This window comes from Esox lucius, chromosome 23 (assembly GCF_011004845.1).
Source record: "Esox lucius isolate fEsoLuc1 chromosome 23, fEsoLuc1.pri, whole genome shotgun sequence".
NCBI classification, from domain to species: Eukaryota; Metazoa; Chordata; class Actinopteri; order Esociformes; family Esocidae; genus Esox; species Esox lucius.
Window position 1 is genome coordinate 7546923 of NC_047591.1, and position 25348 is coordinate 7572270.

Below are 25348 nucleotides of genomic sequence, written 5' to 3' on the forward strand. Positions count from 1 at the left end.
GAACAATTTGACTTTCCAAATCCAGCATTTATAATAGGAAGTGTCACTGGTCTTTTTAGTAGTTTGAAGTATATTTTCTCATTTATTGGACTGGACATATTTCCCTATATAACTGAATAAAACTAACTGCATTTATTTGCCTCTTCTGAAGGAGCAGCAATGCTATTCTGCACATATACTCGATGGATTTGGAAGTGGACCTTAGTTGAATGGACCCTTTATACTGTGTACTTAACTTAATGGATTGTGTGGTTGTCCCACCTAACCCTGAACAAACAGTAAGGGTTGGGTCTACCCCTGGATAGGATACATCTACTAAAATAAAATTCACAGGGACTCTTATTCTGAAAATACGTGTCCCGGATGTGCGTAGTTCTTGCTTGCTTCAAGTGCAAACCTCACGTACTTCAAATGGTTATTTGTCTTCACTTGAGCTCTTTCACTTCTTCATTTTACTGAGAAAAACAGCTTTACAAAAGAAACAACTATTAAGCTAACGTGCATGCAGTGCCACAGGAAGTTCGAAGTAGGAAGTTAGTGTGCACGAGCAGTTTTGCAGATTTAATCGACAAGAGGCGCTAGTTAGCTATCTAGCTAACCAAGTCAGCTGCAATACTTCGTATAACAATATCTTCTTACCCAGGCGGTTATAGTGTCGGGCAGCGAAAGTACGTTTCCACAGCCAGCAACATGCCGGAATATCTGGAGGACCCATCTGTTCTCACCAAAGAAAAACTCAAGAACGAGCTTTTGGCAAACAATGTAGCTCTCCCGACCGGAGACCAGAGAAAGGATGTTTATGTGCAACTGTATCTGAAAAACTTGACCGTGCAGAACAAGAAAGTCCAGACTTCAGACACCTTTTCCAGCGACGAGGAGTTGCCAGCCCCAGTAGTCTTCATCAAAAGTCACTCCGGCAGGGTAAGTTTTCTTTTTTCGATTATATTTTCCCGCGCGTCAATACGTTACAATATTTCTAATATGCAGCGTGATAGTACTTCTACTAGTTGCAACGTAGTAATTGTCGAATAACGAATGTTCATTGTACCATAATAACTGGCAGTACGTTGATGTAGATGGGGAGAATAGTGAGTTTATTTTCGGGTGGAGGGTGTTTAAAATTTAAACTCATGTTTACCACGATTCTCAAACATATTATTACGTGTAGTAATGCAAGTAGAACATTAAATCCGACCATCTATTAAATCCGTCTCGCTGAAAAGTAATAAACGCTTTTACTATGTTGTACGAGCCGTGGCTGAAGTTTCCCGCTTAAATTATCTAGAAATGTTTAAGGCTCCGCTGACTGCAACCAATACTGTGTAAAGATGGCATGGCACTCCCGCGTACAAACCCACATTATTGACCACAGTAAAATAAAGCAGTGTATCGTTGTTCCTTATGAGCTAGACTTGGTGGTGGGGGTTTCCACAAACTGCCTCCACCCACCAGACCTGTGGTTTTCGGTTATGTTCATACATTAACTGATATGTATCGATTTGTTAAGGCAGAACGTTTATAAACGACTGAGCTTTGTGAGTACAATTGGTATGTGCGTGGTTGCGTGCTTACATGCATTTAGGTTGTTTGGCGCTCACACCTTGTTGGCCATCATCAGTCACAAGTGAATGAATGGGAACTAGTGTACTTGCTATCACACAAGATAACTGGTGTCATGCACACTAGTCTTCACCTGTATTTGCTCAGTTTTGGGGAGGGAACAGGGCACCACTGACATGTATTAAGAGGTGAGGACAGTGAGCAAATCAGTCACTTGTGCTGTCTCTTCCACCCAACATAAGGCACTGAAAAGGTTGGGAAGTACAAGAATGCCACTGGACTAGAGAGAAACATTATTTGGTAAATCGCCAAATTGCTGTGCTCAAAGTTCAAATAATTTTACTTATGAAATTAATCACCTGTTGGCTTACAGTTGGTGAGATCGTTTGGAAAATATATGTATTTCTACCATGGGTAGGTCACATCTGAATCCCCTTTGCTTGGAACAAGCTTCAAATGGTCTTTCAGTTATAGGAACATGTCTCCTTAAATTCATGTATATAGATTTAAATATTTGTTTGTGTGCTGCAAATGTGGCATACGTTTTTAGAAATGTTTGCCAGTTCATAAGAAGTGAAGAACTGAAATAATTTTAATTTGTATTCAGACCCTTTGCAGTCACACTCAAATGCATCCTTTTTTCTGGCTCCAGAACCTGATTGAAGGATTCCTGTGTCTAATTAAATTGATAGGACATGATTTAGAAAGGCACACATGTATTTAAGGTCAGAGCAAAAACCCAAACCGCAGATAGATTCATTGTCTTTAGTCCAAAGAAGTGTCCTGTGTGGTGTGTGTATGGGGCAGTACGCTGGGAATAGGAATGAAAGGCATTTTGGCTGTTGGAATGGATTGAAGGAAGTCTAGGTTTCTGGTGTGGGAGGAGGGGACCATATTCTTACTCTGTTCAGTCTCTTCATTGAGGAAATACTTTCTCAGGAGGGTAACATGCAGAATACTGCCACTGCATATGTTAGCTGTGTATGTGGAGAGGTAAAGTTTGTATTAAACACACATCAGATACAAATAAAATGTTTGAAATAATAGAAAGTACTTATTCAATTTATTTCTGTTTAGTTTAATGACAGTTGAATAGTTCATTGCTGTTTTAGAGTTTAGGGGAAGTTCTGTGGGAACTATTTGTCTTGCGGTAGTCTGGAGTCCCACAGAAATGATAACCTATAGGGTTTGCCAGAACCATGCAAATGTGCTGTTATCTTCCATCATAGTGCTTAACCATTTAATTGTCATAATTCACAACTTGGCACGTTGTTGTAGTAGTGTGACACACAGTTGTCAGTTGCTATTACATCATCAAGCCACACTGTTTGAATGTGTTGAAACAACACTACTCAGTGGTCTAAGAGTGTTTGAAAATATCGACAATCACACAACAGAACAAACTATGCTTGTCTATAATGTTCAGTGTAGGGTTGATGACATCTTCATTCAATGTTATTTAAATCTTGAGTCAAGAGCAGCACATAACTGAAAGCCAGTGATTGGCTGGGCCTTCTGCCTAGCTGTGAACTTTGTCTCAGTATGCCTTTTAAAGGTTATGAAAGTGGTCGCAAAGAGGTTAAGAAGTGAGGGAACAAACTGGAAGTCTGGGCCGTTTTCCCTTGGAATGTAGTGATTACGAAATACTCAGCTGGGCTGAGTTCCAACTCTGAGTTTCATAGTTTGATTGCTGCTGAATTTCCCCCTCTGTTTGGGGATTCTCACCCTGTTTTCTTTATCCCTCCGTCTTCCCTTACAACTCCCACCTTGTCCTGTCACATGTTCGCATTTCCTGGGCGATTGGTTAAAAAAAAAAGGACATTTAAAACAGTGCTGTCAAAGTATTTTTCTCCTATCAGTATTTATCTCAACAAAACTATTGTTTTCACTTCTTCAAACCAAATCTCTTACTCCGTGGCGGAGTTTAGCTTTCTCTCCCATGGGTGCGAACCTTAGCCGCGGAGCTGATATAATCCGACGTTATGCCCGGGGTTCCAGATTCACCGACAGTATAGGCACAATGACCCGCGGATTCCACATAAAAACCGCACACTCATTAATAGCCCAATAAGGCGGGAAGCTTGCCCATGTGGCAATGCTGGCTACACTCCCACAGTTACAGATTGGTCGATCATGCAATGTATTATGGAATCATAAAAATATAGATGTTTAACACTTCAATGTCAACTAAATAGTATGTAGCACATTAATCATAATATTTTATTCGGTTTGCTATAAACTATAAATTATTTGCTATTTTCAAACAGCATAGATAATCTGATTTAAAAAGAGATCATAGCCTGATATCAAACCGGAATAAAAATGAAGTTAAAGTTCAGTGTTAATTTGGGAAAACGTATTACTAATTTTAAGGTGCAGCCTGTATCGAACTATTCGTTTAACTGCTCATTTAATGCAATGGTGTTCGCAGCGATTGCTTTGTTTGTGCCGTTTCCATAGCTGGTTAGGCAACATTTCTCAAACCTTGAGGTATATTTCCCCCCGTATTGAGTTTGTAAGCACAGATATTGAAGCAGAAACCTTTAGTAACCATGCTGTTGTGTGTGTGTGGGACAATATCTAGGTGCCACTCTAACTAAGCAAGTGTCTTCGCTAGCCTGAAGTATTTAAACAAAATGAGTCCAGATATTAAGTAATCAAGAAAAATACCTCCAGCACCCGCAAGAAAAAAAAAAGATGGACGTACCAAGCACGTTGCCTCACGCGAAGCTTTTATCATTCAGCTTTTCTGGAGCTAAAAATTGCGCAAGTTGATGATTTGGATATTTCACATTACAATATCACAATTTTGATTAATTGCGCAGCACCAGTAGCTACCTACACTAAATCAAGCACACCAATCAAAGGGAAAATACAACCGCATATGCTAAACTGCCGAAGACAAGAAGCCGTTTGCAACAACAAATAACACTAACATGTTGAATCAGCCTATTGACCAATTAGGATCTGAATATGTTCTGTGGTGACTTCAATAATACTACCCAGATTGCTGCTGGTTTACAGTACTCCTTGTATTTTGCACCTACATTTTTGCAGATAAATAGTTGTGGAACCAAACGTGTGTGTGTGTATAGTGGCTGTTTGTGTAAACCTGAAAACAGAAGAACTTCCACACACTGTCTTGCTCACTGCTGAAATATTTATTAAATCTCAACGTTTGCAGAAATTGTGTACAGTGACACACCGTAGTAATGCCGACTCCAAATGAGAAATGCTCGTGTCCTGAGTTGGTTGCAGGTTTTCACAGTGCAATGGCGATCCTTTTTTTGAATGGGCACACGATGGCGATGTCATGTCACCCCAGTTATGGTTACAATCGACGACATAGGTACAGAAACGTGTCCTTAAATTATTTATCCACTAGGCCTCGGTGAAAGTTGAAACCATGGTTTCCCACCGTTTGTGTACCCAAACGGATGGAGAAACACGACGCATTCTGCAGTTCTCGCATATCTGAAACACACAAAGGTGCCAATAATAAATCGATGTAGTTTACAGTAACATTATGCACAATTGTGATTTACTTAAGCGTATATAAGCCTACTAAAAATCTTACCATTTTCTTTTTTGTGCGCGATGACGCAAATCCGTCTCATCAGTCATCTCATGGCCAATCTCCGCGATAACTCGTAAAATACGTTCACTTCATTTGTATTGCAACTCGACTAGCATTTCGGGGATTTTGCAAACCAATAAATCATGATCAATACAACTTGAATCTCTTCCCTGGTTGCTGTGATGTTTCAGTGTTGCATAAATAATAAAGTCCGTCGCTTTGAATGGTTCGCATTGTACAGTAGTTGATAGAATGCTAGCGAACATCAACATTCAGCTACTTAATATTTTTTTTGTTGGTTAGGTAGGCTACTGTAGCCACTTTAAAACATTTATTTAGCAGATTATTACATTTAGCTTGAACAGTTTGACATTGTAAATAATATAACGTTTGATAAACCTGCCAGTTTTTTATTAGTCGGCTATGGTCGTGCTATGTGCCACTCGTTGCCACGTAATCCTTTCATTGGGAACTTGAACTTTCGTCGTATCATGGCAACAGTAAAACCACGCACAAATTGAAATTATTGAACGCATGCGTTACACCAAAGATCGCTTTAGAAACGCACCTTTTCGGATTGCTTCATCGACAATGAATGACTTCCGGCGCAACGCAATGAGTTTCACGTATCTGGTGGACGTCAAGCCTCGTTCACACCAGACACGGCATAAAATTTCCGTACGGTAATTTAACGCAAACATCGCAATCAATCTACGCAAAAAACGCAATCAATCTTCCGCATCTTCATAACCAGTATTGCAAAGACGGAGGAGAACCTCATTTTGCTAGTGTCTAGCCACCCTTGTTTGTATGATACTACCTCGGACGTTTACCGAGACCTAAATGTTAAAAATGCTGCGTGGAAAAGTGTAGCCATGCAAGTATGAGCAGAAGCTTTCTCAGTTTATGTTTCATTGTAGTAGATGAAATGAAAACGTCCTCAGGCTAGGGCTGGGCGATATGGCTGAAAACCATATCACGATATCAGTGTTTCATATTGATCGATATCGATAATTATTGATATTTTTATGACCCATTTAAAATAAGGACCAGGAGAAAAATATTGTACGTTTAAACATTTTTATTTTAAACAAACTTCCTCTGATCATAATCTCTTCAAGTTAAGAAATGTCAACACAACCAAACTCAAATAATTAAAATGTAAACATAAGTCTAAAGTCACAATGAACACTTAACAATTATCTCTTAACATTTAAAGTGCAAAATGAAAGAAAATTAAGAAATGCTTAATAAAGTGTAATAAAATAGTGCACTGCAAAGTGTTAAATATAAACATAGAAAAACCTGAGAATTTAGTGCAAGTTTAATGCTAGGAAGTTCACTAGCTGTTCACCTTCTGGTGAATAAAGTGTTTTAAAATATGTGCAGTGTTTTGTAAACAAATAAAACTGAGGTAGACTGAGGAACATCTGTAACAAAAAACAAACCTGATACAGTACAGTAACATTGTTTGAAATATAAAACCTGCAGAAATATGAACATGTAACTCTTCAAGTTATTCTTACTCTAATCATACTTGAAGTTAAACTATTCAAGTATATTTTCAGTCCAGGTTTTGTGCTAGGAACACCAGTTGGTTGACCTTCTCTGGGTCTAAAGCTGCCCTTGTGCATGTAACAATATTACCCCCAGTACTAAAAATTCTTTCTGACGGGGTGCTGGTGGCTGGGATGCACAAGTACTTTTTCGCCAGCTGAGAAATTCTGGGAAAGTTGTGTTCATGTAGCCTCCACCAGTCCAGAGGGTTTGACTCACTGTCTGCATCAGGGCACATAAGGTACCTTTCCAGCTCACTCTCCACTTTTTGTTTTTCAGTGAGAGGCAAAGCATCCTCTTCTTGGCACTGTTTTTTGAAAAAGCTCCCCAATGACTTGCGTTGCTTTTTCACGCCCAGTGGCAGAGGTGGTTCACTGACAGCTCCTCCTTCTGCACCTTGGTCTGCTGCTCCCTCAGAAGGCCCTGCCTGTGATTGGCCCTGGTCTGCATCCATGATCTCAGACACAGCTCTGATTCGAATGGCCCCTACCTTCTCTGGTCTGATGTATTAAACCTAGGGTCCACGAAGGTAGCCATGTCAAGGAGATCATCTGTGTCAGGGTCATCATATTTCTCATCGAGATATGCCATTATTTTTGTCTTTAGCTCTTTTGTGAGTTGAGTGTCCCCCTCATTAACTTTCAGCAAACTGGAGCGGAAAAGGTGGAGCACAGGCTTCACGTACGAGACCGTCACATATGACTCCCCAGAAAGGGAGTCTGTGAACTCCAGGAGAGGAGTTAAGGCCGCATGCATTGACTCAAGGACATCAATATCCTGCCACGTTGGGATCAGGTGCCTGTTGTTTTTGTCAGAAGACAGAACTTCAGTGATGGCCTTTTGTTGCTCTAGGACCCTTGCCACCATCTTTTGCCTTGAGCCCCACCTGGTTAGGGACTCTGTGACCAGCTGATGTGTCGGAAGATGGAGACGTTCCTGGGCTTTAGAGAGCGCACTCTTTTGTTTCCACGAGTAAGAAAAGGCAGATACCACTTTCTTGCACACACCTACAGCCCTCTCCACTCTTATCTTTTCCTGCAGCACCTTCAGAAAAACAATGCCAGACAGTGTCAATAACTGATAATAAACACACACACACACACACAGAAAACACACACACACACACAGAGAGAAAAACACACAGATAAAAAAACCAGAACACACACACACAGAGAGAGAGAGAGAGAAACAAGCCGTTAACACACACACACACACACACACACAGAGAAACAAATACAGTTACACACACGCGCACGCACACACACACACACACACACACACACACACACACACACACACACACACAGAGAGAGAGAAACAAATACAGTTAACACACACACACACACACACACACACAGCCATGTCTGTGTAAAGCTGCTTCCATAAATCATTATAATATATTACCTCCCAATTACTGGCTAATAAAATAACCATAGGAACCATTGATAACGAATATTAAAATGACAAAGCTACTCACCAATAGCAGAGTGCAAACGATGGCCAAAACACTGCAGCCGTGTCCAGTTGTTCAGTGAAGTCGCCTTCACTACATTTGCCCCGCTGTCTGTGGTGATGCACACCATTTTGTCTTCAATCAGACTCCAGGACAACAGAGCCTCCTTCAAGCCTTCTGCTATCACTTCTCCAGTGTGATCATCGGGGAAATATGAATCCAGCAGACCAGCACGAGACAACAATATGACGCAACCAAACTTGATACTGTTACATGATTGGCTGTTAGCGTGTCACTCCCCACTTTTTAACGTTGCAAGGTTACCTGAGAGCGAGTGGCTTTGTTAATGCAACCAAACTTGCTTTGCAAGTTGCAACCCGTTTTCTTCCGACGAAAAAAACTATATATATATCGAACGTTTTATCGAACACATTTCTTATTGATATCGATCACGTGTCTATCGCGATACATATCGTTAACGTTTTATCGCCCAGGCCTAATCCAGGCTGTATATATATATATTTTCCCTCAAATATGATTTAACCAATCAGGTCTAGGATATGTCCCGCTCAAATATTTTGCATTTCAAACTTTGATCTGGTAGGCTATTACAAATAATTAATGAGCTGTCAAATCAATTTTTGCGATCCCATAAACCCGTAATTGAAAGCTACATATTAGCTCTTCTTCGGTGGTACATCAACTTCCGTTTCTGATACCGTACGGAAAAGCAGCGCACAAGTTGGAAAATTTCAACTCATGCGACACACCTGCCGTACCGCAACCAAATCTGGCCGAGTACGGTAGATTAGACGCAGCGGTGCGGATTGCTTTCTATTGAAATGAATGGACTTCCGCCGGAACGCATAAAGATTGCCGTGTCTGGTGTGAACGAAGCTTCAGGCGTTATTGCTGCTGCCGAATCGCTATCTTTTTTTTTTACAGACTATGAACGTAACCTACATGACGTTAATCCATTGTGGCTATCGAGTTGTGAAAGTTAGCTAGCTAGATTCTTACCTTGAGTTGTGGCTCAGACAATGGCTACTTTTATATGAATGTGACAGACACTTACTGACAGTTCAACATAAACGTGCGCATACAAAGACACAGCCAGTTACAATTCCCTGACCTCACTAGCTAGTTTGATAATCTGACTGTGTAGGACGCTGCTTCGCTGCTCTGATGCTTTTACGATAGTAAAATGTGCGCGATTCAATTAATTTTTTCATACTCTGCTCTTTCACTTTTTTCTGCCCGCGGGCTGTCTGGACATTTCATTTCGCTTCTCCAGTGTTGGAGTTAGCGGTTATTGTGGTTATGCGCTGCTAGCATTAGAATACTCATTGAACTCTGTGCTGTGTTGTGACGGTTTGATCAAATTGCTTGTGTTAAATTATTGTTTTTCCCTTTCCTCTTAATAGTTTAGCAGCGCAGAGCTTGAACTCTAATTTTGTCATTGCCTTCCATCTTCGCTCTACCGATCTGAGTTCTGAGTTCTATATTCTATACTTATGCGTCCATAGGCGACACAACCATCGAGTTTCACTTAATGTTTCCATGACGTGGTATCGGCGCATGGTATCTGCGCACTTCTATGAGTACAAGTACATGAGCCCAGTAGGAATCGGTGCATCCCTATTATGTATGCTATGGTGCTAAGGCAGTTATGTTGCACACCAGTTGTTGCCGGAAAGGTATTGGCCAGAGGGAAGGGATTAAACTCCCATTCCGCAAGCTCGCTAGGAATCCTGGCCAGAATTAGTTTTTTACCATATAGCTAGCTGGTGGATGCAAACAATGTTCTTCCCTATCAATCATACAGTTATCAAAACAAAATGTTTTTAACTAGGAAAGCTAGCTAGTAAAAAGCTAGCTGCTGATGGATGGAAACTATGTTCTCCCCAACAACAAGAACGACGTCTGATTCATTTAGATGTCTAAGTAGCATCATTTGTCATAATTTCCGTACGTATTTGCAATACAGTTTTTGTTGTTGGTCGTGTTTGAACTTGGTCCATTCAACTAACCCACAGGCTATAGCTACTATCGATGTTAGCAGGCTAGCTTGTTCATTATGTTTTTGCAGTGATTTTTTACGCGGAGCCATGAAGAGCGAATTATATTGACTGTGTGACATGCATAGCCGTGTTGACCGCATCATCCATGTTGTACCCCACTGTCAAATCACAGCCAATAAGGATTAGCTTCTTCAACATTTTTATGGTTTGCAAATAAAAAAATGGAGGTTTTATTTCAAATGATATACCTAAAATGGGATCGTCATTGTTTTATGCCATCTTATGATCTCCAACTCATTCTAGCTATGAAATAGATTGATATTCCAGTCTGCCTGGACTAACTGTTTAATTTATGAATAGAAAGGCATTGCTTAAAGGTTGAAGTTACACCGAGAATGCTCAATCTGCTGGTTAGCTAGTTGAATACGATCAAAGTGGCCTGTTCTACACAGTTCTGTGCATGTATATCTTTAATAATTCCCCCTATTAACTATTAATTATTCAGAAGCATAGTGGTTAGAGATAGAGGTTGACCGATTTTATAACGTTAGTTTGGAGCTGAAAAAAGCCGATAGCCGATTAATTGGCCGATACCACCCCCCACACTGTCGTAAACGAACAGTCTTTGACTTTATTAGAAACAGGATAACTGTTGAACTGAACATCTAATTCAAAGTAAATACCTAAATAAACAAATACATTTGGAACTGAACATCAAACTGATTGATTCTAGTATGCAAAATAACATTGTGGGTGGGAGCTATATCAGAGGTTGCATTAGCCTTTTTACTGCCAATGTGGTGGTTAAAATTCCAGAAATCCGGCCATATAGAACAACTACTGGACACATGTTTTAAATAGCCATATAATAGCCTACATTTAAAGATGAATAAAACACAAACCCTATGATCCAACAAATGTTTTTATTGAAATTAGTCAGAAGAATGAACGCAACAATTTTTTGCGGAATGTGCCTAGTCTACAACTAGGGCTGTCACAAATATTACGTAATTGCCTGATTGCAATTATTTCATAGACAACTATCTTTTTTCACAATATTTGGATTTCAAAATCAAGTTTCCAATCTGAATAAGGGATTTTGAAGCCAAAGTTACCATGCACATTTTCAGTTTCCACAGGATGTCTAGGCCATGAGTGCAGAAGAATGTTTGACAGCTCTGCATAAAGATATAGGCACAGAGCTATGTAAAGTTATAGGCACGCATTTGGCACTTGCCGGGTATACATTTTGGACTCTGGGCCCATATTTGCTTCATCATTCCTCACTGACAAAGCTTGAACCTATTTCATGATATTTGGCTAGAATGTAGGAGATCACCAATATAGCATTGCAATATGAAGGAAAGTTCTTGTTTGGATTTGTCTTATGATATAATGATAATTAATTACCCAAAACATAGACTTGGCACATAAAAATCTGATCATCAAGCCCACTTCCCGGGCTAACCACAGTCACTTGGCCGGCCAAGACAAGCAAAGACAAGCCGGCCAAGACAAGCAAATGTCTCTTACTGAGTGTCTCACTGACTGACTGCCCCTTGTTAAATAGTGTAGTGGTTGGAGAAGCGGACTTGTGAACTATAGGTCCCGAGTTCATATTTCCTTGTAGGCGAAGCGGTGTACGCATTATGAATTATTCCATATAGACGAAAACTGTGAGTGTCTACATTATAGTAAGCCTAAAATAAAACAGTTTACTGTTATATTGCAACTGTTTCTGGTGGCTTTTCAAAGTATGCATCCATGCATGTGTTTTGGGTCAGGATAGACAAACTAATTTGCTGGCTTAACATACAGTAGTTACGTTTATATTAAGCCTTAACTAAAACTGTGTACGGTTATATTGCGACTGTTTCTGGCAAGGAAAAGTTCATCTTCAGTCTCGCTAGCAATTGCTCAATTCTTATGATTATTCCTAGGAAGTTAGTAGATATTAGTAAGCCTATTGCTGGCTAATAAGCTGTTAAAACGGCCAGTGGCAAAAGCAATACAGTTCATAGACGCTATGGTGGAGGTAAACTTAAGAATTGTTAGTCAGTTTTACACAATCCTCAATGGAGTCTAGCGACTGCTGAAACGTGTAATGCTGTGGCTTAGTGGTTAAAGACCGTGCATCTCATGTGGATGTCCTAAGTTCAAATCTATTGCAAGCAACGGCATTTAGTTTTTCTGGTAGATTCCACGATTCTCACTTGATGAAAATGTTAGTTATCGTCGCCTTTATTGATATTGTATAAATGTCATTCACAAATGAAAGAAAAAAGGATGTTGTTTTGCCATGAAAGAAAAAAATACTTTCTTATGCCATGAAATGAAATAGCTTTGGCAGACTCGCTAGCAATTGTCAATTCTTATGACTATTCTATATTTATAAACGTCTTTCGAGACTGCACGTCACTAGTGACACCCGAATTGCAGTATCTGTGTAAAGGAAGGTCTTATATTCTGCTTCTCTTTAAGCACATGCCTTGGCATTGTGCTACTGTGAAGAAAGGTTGCATTGCACCTGACCAAGCAAGCGTGCGTTCGCCCGATTTCTGAGAGCTTCCCGCGAGGGACAGTTTTTAATGTGTTTGTGAAACACTTAACGCAAAGCAGCTCCATTAATGCCATACCACGTTTCATATTACCGGTAACTGCATTGTCCATCACAATGACTGGTTCTTTGTCTCTAAACTCCCACTCATTTAACTCCTCCAAAGTGACATTTCATAGATTTACAAAACTGATTTCTGGATTTTAAGAAACAATTTCAGATAGTCCAAACAAGAATCCCAGTAAATTGGATTTTCTTTTTGTACCCTACCCTACTAGTGAATCGGGTATTTAAAGTGGTTATTATGACTTTCTGGGTTTTGGATGTCAAACCCCTTTCAGTCAATTTGGTAGCACAAAGGGATCTATTTGCTTTTCACGTTTCTTAAGTTCATTCAATTAAATTAATTAAGAATGCATTTGCTGGAATTTTCTTGATGTAAATCAGTGTAAACTTTTCAGATTGCTGAGCGTTTGCGTCTGCTGGGACATTGGTATTGCTTCTGTGATTGTATTGTAATAAGTTGTCACTCGATGACATTCACTGTAAATGGTTATTTCACTCAGAATTCATGGTAAAGCTGCAGTGGGGTTACAGTGGGGAGAAGTATTTGGTACACTGACGATTTTGCAGGTTTTCCTAATTACAAAGCATGTTGAGGTCTGTAACTTTTATCATAGGTACTGGAGATTGGGTGCTGCTTTCACTACTACACTACTTGTTAACTTGTTTGCACCGTTAAATCAATTATTGTAATGGTACAGTGGAGCCAACAGGCACTTGTATTTGTCCATGGTGTCAGACTGAGCTCCACACATCACATCTAGGTTTCCTGGCAACTTCAAATGTCTAATATGTGTGATGACTCCACAATAAAGAGTTTACCTCTGATTGCACGCGTGCACTTGAGTCAACATATGTTTCTTTTGTCGCATGTTTATTCAGTACAGCGGTGCAGGAAACGATATAGCCTAGGTTTTTTTGCCGAACAATGGACGGGCCTACAGAAAGCATGCATCTCGTGTCTGCATTAAAATGTGGTGGCACAGAAAAAGATAATTTCTACCCAGCATTCTACAGTCCATACTGCCCTCCCCTACGTTGTTTATTGAATCCAGTCGGACACACTTCCTTAACTCTCCACACCCTCTGGATATAAGCCAGTTCTAACAAACTGACTTTTGTGAATCCTCTCTCACAGAAAGCCACAAGAAAAACAGACAAGCCTCGACCAGAGGACCTAGATGTGACAGGTCTGACCAACGAGGGTCTGAAGGACGAGTTGCTGAAGTATGGCGTCAATGCAGGTCCCATCGTGGGTGAGCAAGTCTTCATTGTCAAATAACCTAAAGTGTTTGTCTCTGCAATTTTTACTTTCTGCATATGAACTGTTTTCTGATCTTTAACCAAAACCTAATAATTAAGAGAACCAGGGTAAAGAAATAAGATTTGTCTTTATTTAATGAACAATGTCATCCCACACCCAATCCCCTTTGATGTAATCAGTGACTGTGACCAAATGCTTCCTGTCGATGTTGGGGGGGCGGGGGGGGTCAGCAGAGTGGACGCTGAAATCGTCAGGTATCGTCTTGATCTGCAACACAACCAGGAGGACTTGGCACAGGGACAACAATTAGTCTTTCGAGCCTGGTACTCCTCAGATGTGGGCCAAGACCTCATGTCCTCCTAAGTTTAAAACAGGGCAGGAGACAGGGAAAATTTAGAAACTGCATTCCTTAGATCTACAAGGATTTATAGTGGAGAATGAGAATGGACCCTTCTCCCCCAGCGCAATAATATAGCAGCGTAAGACCTTGGGTTGAGATCTCTCTCCTATTGTTCAATGCATGACATGTTCGCTTGTATGTTCGGCCAAAATCTGCTGTCATAACATTGTAAAATATTACCCAGGCATTGTCTGAGATTGTCAGTAGAGACCAGTGTCTCTTTCTCCAGAGAAAATCAGGACTGTTATCTGGGGCGGCGTACTTAGTTGCACCGCTTTACAACTAGCAAAGTTTTTTTGCATTAAGAAGTAGTAATTCTGATGATTAACAAAAATCTGACGGCAGCCATTTTACTGTTTCCTGGTACGGTTTCAAACCTGAATTTGTGAAAACTAAAGAGCACACATCCAGTGTACCTGTAGCGATTGAAGATGAGTGTTTGCCCACTGAAATGAGAGAGGTCAAGACCTTGGCGAGGATAACAAGCAGGCAAATTAGCTTCCTTGAGCTTATTTATGACCATTTCTGCCAAATTCTTCAGTTGTGCAAGCCCACAGTTGCCTCAGCTGTCCGGTGGCAAGTCTCAGACCGCCTTGCAGGTGAAAATATTCTGTTGGGTCTCCAACCTTTCCTGGAATGAGAGAGATTTAAAATGAAACATTGCGTCTCATATAAGGACCTTCTCATCTCCCCTGCAACTTTTCCCTAGGTCTTTATTGTACAAGAGAAAGTACTGCGCAACATCTGGCCAATATACTCGGTCCAGTAATTGTATTGGGTAAATGTAGCCTGCTGCTATTTCACACAGCCTGCTGCTGATGTAAAAGAATGAGACAAAGACAAATCATCTCAGAACTTTTTCCACTTTTAATGTGACCTATAATGTGAACAATTCAATTGATAAACAAACTGAAACCTTCATGGGGGGTGGCTTGCTTGGTGCGGATGCCCAAGACAAAGGCATGACGGGATCATGCACTTGGTAATTCTTTTATATAGAGAAGGCTGTGTTGACGATTTTGGAACGGTTAAAAAAAAAACGATTTTGGAGGTAGCTTCAGAAGTCGAGCCAAAAAAAAAAAATTCTTGACATCCGTGTTAGCTTTCCTGCTATAGAGCTCTTTGAGGCTGTGATGTTTGCCCAGTTGAATGTGATGCTCGCTTGTAAAACATTTCTTTATTTATTTGTAAATGTACTCCGCTTTTCTGTCCTCAACATTCAAATTACATTAATGTTTTAGTAATTCAGTCGATGTCCTTAACCCTTTTCCAGGTTGACCCACTGAAGCAATTAGGATTAAGTTCCTTTGGAAAGTGCTAGATTTTTCCCCTTGCCAGCAAATTACTACTTTATTATGTTTCTTTGATCCAGAACAATAATTGCTTTTCTTTCTGAAGGAAATTTTATAATTTAATCCACTTTTGAATGCCCATTATTGTTTTTATCACCTCCTGTAAATTATAAGAGAACAGGGATACATTAAGTTGTATTAACTTGATATTAATTTATTGTGGCAGCCTCGACACGTAAGTTGTATGAGAGAAAGCTCCAGAAGCTGTTGGACATGGGTCCTCCTGAAGCTGTGGCCCCACCAGTGGTCATCACTAAGGTAGACAGCAACCACAACGGCAACTCTGACTCTGACCGCTACAGTGACAAGGAGGACGGTAAATCAACCTTAAATCCTCTTTCTTAGACCGGGCATTTTACTGATTGAGATGTGATTCATCAAGCAGCTGACACTTGTAGTTCTGCAATGCTTTGCCGTATTTTAATCAGTATGTTTCTTTTAAATGCCTACTTGCAAACCAAAATGGCCGTCTGGTGTAATTCCAATCATTGTTGATTGGTTGGTCAATACCCTAACAGCATGATGTTGATTTACATTGTGTTGTGTGTGTTTAAGAGGTGACAACAGTCCCGGAGCCTGAACCTGTACCCGTCCCTGTGGTGGAGACACGTGTCAGAAGCAGAGGGAAGATGCCAGTTCCCATCACCACCCGAACTCGTAGCAGCCAACACAACAAGGTCAGTCCCTCTTTATTTTATTATGTTAATTACATTAGCGGACAAATGCACATCCTCACGTCAAGCTTATCTCATGGTTTTACATTCTTTCAAAGCCTGTCTTACCGAATGTATTGAAACCGCAGTAGCAGGGCAGCCTAATAGTTAGAGCATCTGTCTAGTAACCTGAAGGTAGCTAAGTTGAATTGCTGAGCCAGCAAGGTGAAGAATTTGGATAGGCACGTCTATTAAAGAAAAGTGTCACCAAAAAGGTGCCAAAGCTTTGAACCAGCAGAGGAAGGAAAGTTGTCTTTAGCTGGAAGTTCTTTACAATATTTGGACAATAGCCTCCTGCCTATATGTGAGAGATTTTTTTGAGATTTTAGTGTGCAAGTCGTTGCAAAAAAAACCATCTGTAATAATAACATGGTAAAACATTTATTCTAAATGAAATAGCTTCTGTAAAGAAAGTTGTGACTTGGTCATTTTGTTTGTTGCTGCATATTTTGCAACATTTAGTAATCATATTAGAGGCTGTAACATGCAGCTTTTCTGGGCTCTATTAATCCAGTGTTGCCTTTATTAGACACTGGTCAGGGTGAAATTGAAAAATGTGTGTAAAAAAATAAGGAAGTCATTTTTGTCTAACGACCATCTCTGTTTCTTTCTCTAGGAGTTAGTGCAGCAGGCTTTGATTTCCTTCAAACCCACATGACTTAAATTAGCTCAGGGGTAGGGAACTGAATTCTTCTATGGCTGGTTTGCTTCTCCAAACAGATGGTCTGGGGCCCAGATAATTCTTTATTGTTTAAACACTGCACAACTAACCGAGGACCTTTAATAAACCATCCAATTGGTAGAGACGGATGGTTTGTACAGGTTCGTAAGGGCTGGGACATAATCAAAAACAGACTTTGAATAATAATGGCAAACCTTAATTGCATTGACACAATGTCTTAATGTAGGCTTACTTTACCTTTTATAGCAGATTGCTTGGTGATTTTATCTGCATACAATAATAAGAATAACATTCTTACAAAAAACTGGGCCAGAACTTAAGGGACCACGCTAAATCACTTGGCCTGTGGCCTACCACTGGATTAGCTGGGTTTCTCTGGTTGCTTCTAGTCTGCTCATTGTCCTCCCTATTCTACTAATTCTCTTTCTGTTAATTTTCCCCCTCAAAGTAACAATACTCAGCCCTTGAGTTTGGGTCTGTGGGATCCGTTTTCAAAGTTCACTAAACGAGACTCATCAGCTCATTATCTGTGAAGAACATGTGATAGGCAGCATTTTCATTGAGTAAACACTGTGCACCTGCTGCACATTTATATTACATAATTATGGGATGTTTGGGTCCGCCTGACCCGAGGGTAGTAAAACGGGTGAAAAAAGTAAACATGGTAAAATATGAAACAAAGTTTTCATATACACACACACACACACACACGCAAGGTTTTAACATAGTTACCTTTTGAGCACCAAGAACATGTCTGCTCTCGCATTTCCCCCGCACTCGTTTCCCTCTCTCATGTGTGAAACTATACGCTGTCTATTTTACAACCATGGGCCCAATGTCACTGTTGATGAGCAGCTGATGCCATTTATGGACCCCAGTGCATGCCAACTAAACCCACAAAATACGGAGTCAGCATCTGTGCTGCCTGTGATGCTGCTTCATCACATGTGGAACTTGGACGTTTATATGGGGAAGCCAGATCGAGGAGCCCTTGAAAAACCGAAGGATGAGGGTTGTCCTGGACATGACGCAGGGACTTTGTTTCTACAACATCCCGTGTGACAACTTTTTGTTTAGTTGAATACATTGATGAATTTTGTGTTCACGGCCAACACATCCCTGGTGTACGACATGCCAAAGAGAGGCAGAAATGTCAGTCATGAGTATGCTACATAGGGATGGGAAGCTGAAATCCTAATGGATGACAATGCCACGAAGTGGACAGTCCAGACCAGTCGGTGACTGGCTACAACATTAAAGATGAACCCGTCACTGGTCACTTGTGATATTCTTCAACATGGACATCTCGGCGTATAGCGCTTTTATCATCTGGAGACAGCTCTTTCTTGAGGAGCTGGGCAAGGCAATGGTAAAACCTCAGATCCAGAGGCCACATCCCAAGGACCCCAGTTTCTACAGCCATTGTGAGGAGGGTTCAGGAGGAAGATGCTTGTGCCCCTCCTGCAAAACGTCTAAACTAAATGTTTTCATCATTCCAGGTTTCAGTGGGTAGTAAAAAGAAGGATAGGATGATACACATGCATCAAATGCAAGAAATAGATTTTCAACAGACACACAGTTAGAACTCAGTCCTTCGTGTGGTGTGTAGATCAGCATACATTTGTGTTCAATTGTATAATTTATCTTTTTCATTAAATACTGTATGTAATATTTGTCTTTCCAATTTGTTTTGTTCAAAGCTAAACTTGAATAGTGGTATATCTTATTTAAAAAAGTGTCCAAAACAATATAATTATAATATAATCTTTTTATCACAAAAATTAATAGCTCTTATTTATGAATTTGTTCTAGCAGAGGTAAATGCCAAATATTTGCTATATTCTGTTTATATTGCCATATTGTTATTGCAATTTTTGTACATCAAACATCTGTTTGTGTTTCCACCGGGCCTGCGCACATTAAGTGAATAACAAAAATACAAACACCACAAGCATTTCCTCTTATAATATTTAATAACTTCAATTCAGAACCTTATCTGAGAGTTGTGGTAAGTTTAAGCTCCTTTCTCTTGATGCTAAACTGTGGCAAGTGTTGGTGCCACCTGGTGTAAATCTGTACTTTTCCAGATGGTGACCTACTCAACTAAACCTTACCTCAACATGGAACCTTGTTTGTTCACTCCCCACTGAACTAATTGTGTCTTTGAATCTGGTTTTATAAAGTGTTTGAAGGTGGGTGGGCAGGTTTTGTGAAAAGTGTTTGTGCATTTATATCTGTAGATCTTTGATCACTTGGAGGAGGAGGAGGATGATGATGATGATGATGATGATGATCTTGAGGAGGATTGGCCTGTGTTGAACATAAAGAGACAGTCACGGAGAGCAACTCATAGAGTTGACCAGATGGTCCCTGCCAGCGATGATACTGTAATATACACTGGAGAAGAGTTCAATGGTTGATAACATGAATCACTATTTTTGCTGAAGGTGTTTAGTCTGGTTATAGGCCTCTGCCTTCACTCAATGGGTTCCCTTTATCCACGGTTACTTATATGTTGGGATTATTGTATTTTTTTAAAGCTACCGTTGAGGGGGCGAGTCATCCCTTTCTTTCACGTCACTGGTCTTCACTGTATTCCAGTGGAGTGAGCACTGCACTGGTGGCAGGTGTCACCATAATCCTTGCTGTCAAATTGCCAAAATTGTTGTGGCTCAGTCGTCTCATCTCTCTCCTCCTACTCCAGGATGTCTCTGAACTTTCAGGTGCCGAAGTAGTTCTTCCTCCCAGAGAGGCGAAGACTAAGGCTCCTCTGCCTCTGGTATGTTTTTAATCTACATGCCTGGAGTAAACTGTCCACTTATCGGTTTGTCAGTCTTCTATCTAACTCCCTTTCTTCTTCCTCGATCCATCCATGTTCCAGGGGGTCCTTATAGATTCCAGGCCTGTCTCTAAACCCTCTTGGTTAGTGCAGGACCTAGCCCAATCCGTGATGCCTCTCCCTGAAGAGGAGGTCCTACCTGCCAGAGCCCAATCTACTTCTCCCAGACTGACTGTGGTGCCTGTATGTGCCCAGCTCAGGTGGTGGGGTTCACTATCATTACTTGTCCCTCACTGGTTATGTGAATAGTGGTCTTGTTCATGACATGCATGAATTGATATTGGACATTTTCTAATGGCTGGACATGGATGAGTCTGGCTAAACCTTATCTGGGTTATCTAAAAGGAATGTACTCACAGTTGTGTTTTTTGGCAATGGTCAAATATGTAGGCCTGCATAATTTTAGTTGTCTTTTTTGGACCAGGACCCCAGTCCAGTATTATAACCATTCCCCACACTTGTTTTCCACATTTTGTATGTATTCCGATTCAGTATTGTGCATGTATTGCAATTAGATGCTGCACACACTGTTCAATATGTCTGTGACACTGGGTCATGATTTTATCTGTCGTGGAAATGCGTGCTTTTAAAACAAATTGGCTTCTTGTAAACACAACATCAAATCTTACATATACATATCAGGTGACAGGCAGAACCAGATAGACCTTCCTAGGTAGCATGCACCCCATTTTCGAACGAGCCCCCCAGAAGTTTAAAAGTGTTCAGGCAACTGTCAAAACTGTATCGAGTTTCGGTGTACTGCACAAGCATATCAATTGATCCTTTGAATCCTGCGTCGTGCATCTGGAAATGCTGGTGTAAATTCATATGCTATGAAAATAATTCTGCAAAATTAATGCACGTTTATCTAGCATCTTATTGCTGCTGATGTCCCACCCTCCCACTGCTAGACTAGGATTGAGTGTTCTTTCCTTGCTCCCCTCATTTACTGGGAGATTAAAGTTGTCTTTTAATCGATCACTGGAAACATTTTACTGATGTTGAACTATGCATTGGCTAGTTGAGCTACATTTTAACTTTTGTGTTTGTTTGGAATACAAAAGTATGTACACAAATTTTTCTGGTTTTGAGGTGTTTCTCATATGCAAATGGCTGACTTCTTAATGGAGATTATGTACTTAAACAGTTGGGAAAACCTGGTTCTGGTCTTCTGTCACAAGATGGATTGGGTTTCAGTTGAGGTTTGGCAAAAGACTCCGTTAAAGCCGATTGGGTTGTGCCAGGAGCTACAGCCGAACCCTTGATGGTAAAAACGATGTACAGGGGATTGAATGTGAAACTTTAGGACCTATGGAAGGTTAGCTTATTTAATTATTATCAGGTAAACATCAGGTAAACCATGATAATGCCCACATCTTCCCATCTTCATTCTAAATTTTTGTCTAGATAACGCAAGAACTCTTATCTCTGTATTGTCCTGGATGACCATAGCGTTGCATTCCAGGGGGCATACATAGACTTGACTCCAGACTGATCTGATTACTGAAGCATTGTTTTTAGGTTATGGTCGTCAACTCAGGCAGACAAAAACTTTTTTGTTCTTTCGTGTTTGAATTGGGACACTGCACAGATGTGAGACTGAGTGCTGTTGGATAACTATGGAGTTTAATTGTCAACGTCTGCATTGCTTTTCAAATGTTTATCTACTCTGAGATGCGTAATAGTCTGAAAACCACCCTCTGTGGATTATCAACTAGGCATGCTGATTAATGTCCAGTTGGCAGACCTTTTGTTCTAGTTGACCACCACTTAAGACATAGCTGTTTTTAGCTGGCATCAGTCCAGCTTGTGAATGAATAGTATGGTATTGTGACAAATATTTGTTTCTCTAGTGTATTTAACCTACTGTGTGTTTTCATGTCTATCTTCTCATCTGACTGGAATATACAAGTTATAGTACTCTATTGTTTTGTAGCTGATCTGTGAGTATGGTGGTCATGAGCCAGTCTCTCTGCTCAACACGGCTCTCATTGAGGTTTGGCTCCAGTCTCAACAACTGCATTCATATAGCTGATTTCATTCTATGCCTACCTAGGTGATCACGCTTTTGGGTGTTTTGTCTCATTTGAGCTGTTCAGTTTGCACTCTCATAATCACAGGCTGTCAGTTTTGGTCTCTTTCTTTCTGTCAGTTTCTCTCCAAGGTCTGTAAGGAGTTTAGGCAACCAACCTAAATTGTATTTCTTTTCCATGTCAGGAACCTGCGCAAAGTGACCGTGCTTCAGTAGGACAAAGTGTTATTTCCCAAAGAAAAGTGACTGCGGTGGGTAGATCTGATTTGCTCGGCCCTCTTATGGTGGTCCACTCATCCAACATTGCTCAACTGGATAAATTCTAAGTGCACCCATCTAACTGCTGACCAGACTAGTAGAGTTATTCACTATGCCCTTCTCCACACTAAAGGGGGTACAACAGGAGGTGCACCCAGTCCTAGCAGCCAAACCTACCTCACTCCCTTGTTTGTCTGGTAATGTCCCCGTTGCCTCCTTCCCCGTCAGTCCTGTGGGTTACCATGTCTCTCACATCATCGCCTCACCTGCACCACTTCACGTCCGGAAGGAACAACTGGCATCCCTGTCATCTCTCTCTGCTCAGTTTGATTCCCTGACCAGTCGCTTTACTAAGGTATACCGTCATGGTCAGGCTGTTGAAATCAAGTTCTGTTTCCCACTTGGAGGTTTGTTGGGGTTGCAGCCTTTATCTTTTGATGTGAATTGGGTGGTTGGGTGAACGTGATCTGTTTTTTGTACTCAACACGTGGCACAGTAATAAGAATAATGGTAGACGTTACACAATGGTGTGGAATGTCTACAGTTGTTGTGTATGGGGTGCACAGCTGTTACTGAGACACCTGTTAGTATGACAGCTGTTGTGATCGACTGTGCCTTGAAAACAACTCTCTCTGCCTGTCTCTCCTTCACACACATACAGGTGCCCATAACTCTTTCTGAACAGGACCAACGTGAGCCTGAAGTTGTCTCCCAGAATAGGGAGAGACGTCAAAAAATAATCCCTGTCCTCTCCTCAGTTACCCCAGTGAGGGTCCAGGGCAGTGTATCCAATGTTTCCACAGAGCCATGGGTAGGGGTCATCACATTCTATGCAGTATAGATGTTCCTCCCATGCTCGCTTCTTCAGTAGGTAGGCTAGGCCATTCACATGGAATATGTTTTCCTTACGTTGCTTTATTGTGATTGCAGTCGAACATGACTTATAGGCGGATTGAACTAGGTTGTGGTGGAAAATCAGAAGTTTGGGGATTAGTGAGTGGTTACACAGCAGGGTTGTGGAATGCAACTGAGCCCCCTGGTGGTCACTGATCTAAAAACCCTCTAGCCTAGTCCAAAATGGATTCCCATTGAGCACTTCATATTGTTGTTTTTAACTTTGTAATGTTCACACAACATTTTCCCATTCTCTCCATAGTAGCTGTGTCTTTGCCTCAGTCTTAAAGGATGGTTTGTGTGTTTCAGGTGGAGAAGATAGCAGCAGGTGAGCAGACTCCCATTAGACTGGACGAGAAGGATATTCTCAAGCAAATGTTCCCATATGAGTCAAACACCCCAACAGGAATCAAGTAAGAGGCACACTACACATGGGTACATGCCTTAAATGTAATCATGTCAACAATCTTTGATATATATGTGTCTGGCAATGTACCAATTCATGTAAAGCCTGTCCAGGGAGTAATCTGTCCCATCTTGATATTACACTTCCTTGATCACAATAAATATATCTGGATTAGATGTGGAATTTAACATACAGTTACAATGAAATTCCATGTCTCTCACTCCTCTCTTGTCCCTTTAGCGCCACCTGTCGACGTCCCATCCGAGGTGCAGCAGGCCGACCCATAAAGTCCAGTGACCTGTGGACAGACGAGACACTCCTCCGTTCCACCTCTAACTCCTACACAGAGAGCCGCTCCTCCACCGTCCACAGGGTAACCACCCTGCCCCCTTCCTCTAGGCCAGTAACATCTGCAGCATCCCCTGCTGGCAAAGCTGTAGCACCACGCCGTGGCCTGCCTGTCTGGCTGCAGCTCTTGATGCTCAGTGCTGTGGCTGGCTTCATCTTCTTCGTCTACCAGACCATGGAGGCCAACCCAATGAATCCTTTTGGAGGAGCAGATTCCACACAGGCCAGTGACAGTGAGGTCAGCAAGTGAGGCCTGGACAGCGGCAGTCTCAACATATTGTTACCGCCCTCTCATCATTGGTGTCCTAGACTTTTTGTTGTGCTTTTTTTTTTTTTTTTCTCCCCCAATTGCTTTAACCCCCTTTTTTATTTCAATAAATGGCCACAGCCAATCTTGCATATGACACGGTCCGATATAATATATTTGACCTCGAAGTTGACTCAATCAGAAAGGACGATACTTTTATCCATTTGTTTCTGTTATTCCTTTCCTCCTCTCTGAACATGTGAGGTTGAGAAAGCACCCTCAACCCTCAATGCCTGTTAATGAACATGAGGTTGAGAAAGCACTCTCAACCCTCAATGCCTGTTAATGAACATGTGCTGCAATGATAACGTTTGGACTTGCTTTGTATGGTGATATTTTAATGTGTTCTGCATGTTGCGGATAGTCGAATGACTGTGCGAGTCCAAGAGAATTTCCTGTGTGTGTGTGTGATTGTTTCTCGCACTGTTGGCCTTAACAGTGTTTTCACTGTCAAACAAGAGAATTTCTTGCAGAAGTTTAAATCTAAGCAAATACGTATTGATCTAACCATGTTGTTTGTCTGACAGGGATTCTTAAAACTCATGTAAACATATATAGGTCTTCTATACCCAACTTTTTTTTAGATTTACATTGTAGCCTAGTTAATAATGTATTATTCATTGTAATAAATAATGGAACATCCTCACAAACACACCTGCCTGTCTTACATCCACAGTACTTTCCTTGAAGCAGTATTTTCAAGCTTCAGTGGGGCATCTGGGCCTTTAAATTATTAACATACAAGGCTATATTGCATATCTTGTACTTAGCCCTGAGTTGAAACCAGCAGTAGTTTTACCTATTTAACTAATAGAACCATTAAGCTATTTTTATTTTGCTTTACCTGGGCACAAACAGTACAGTTAAAAGCATTACTGAGCCACCTTCTGTCTATTCCCAAAGGATTGTTACATATAGATTGTAGTAAATTTTCAGGCAGTCTGTATTTTTCTTACACAGATTACCTCCAGAGATGGAACACTGCTTGTGCAGGCCTAGAATACTGCTAAGGACTAGAAATAGATTAGAGGTCATCATAATCTTCTTAGACACTGTGTATCGCAC

At 40.9% G+C, this 25348-nt stretch overlaps 1 protein-coding gene across 11 annotated transcripts; it reads left to right on the plus strand.

Annotated features, from left to right (window-relative positions):
* The first annotated feature begins 359 nt into the window (after positions 1-359).
* tmpoa (thymopoietin a) lies at positions 360-25048 on the plus strand. 11 transcript variants are annotated; one of them, XM_010886957.5, is made up of 13 exons: positions 360-921; positions 13927-14044; positions 15971-16120; positions 16360-16481; positions 19440-19586; positions 19904-19978; positions 20081-20221; positions 21975-22034; positions 22256-22321; positions 22462-22683; positions 22990-23139; positions 23532-23635; positions 23869-25048. In XM_010886957.5, exons 1-13 carry the CDS (start codon positions 691-693, stop codon positions 24224-24226), a joined length of 1944 nt encoding a protein of 647 aa, XP_010885259.2. In that variant the 5' UTR covers positions 360-690; the 3' UTR covers positions 24227-25048. The 11 variants fall into 11 exon arrangements, with proteins under 11 accessions (XP_010885259.2, XP_010885260.2, XP_034145855.1 ...); XM_010886958.5 differs by having other exon boundaries at positions 22474-22683; XM_034289964.1 differs by having other exon boundaries at positions 19458-19586.
* The last annotated feature ends 300 nt before the right edge of the window (positions 25049-25348 follow it).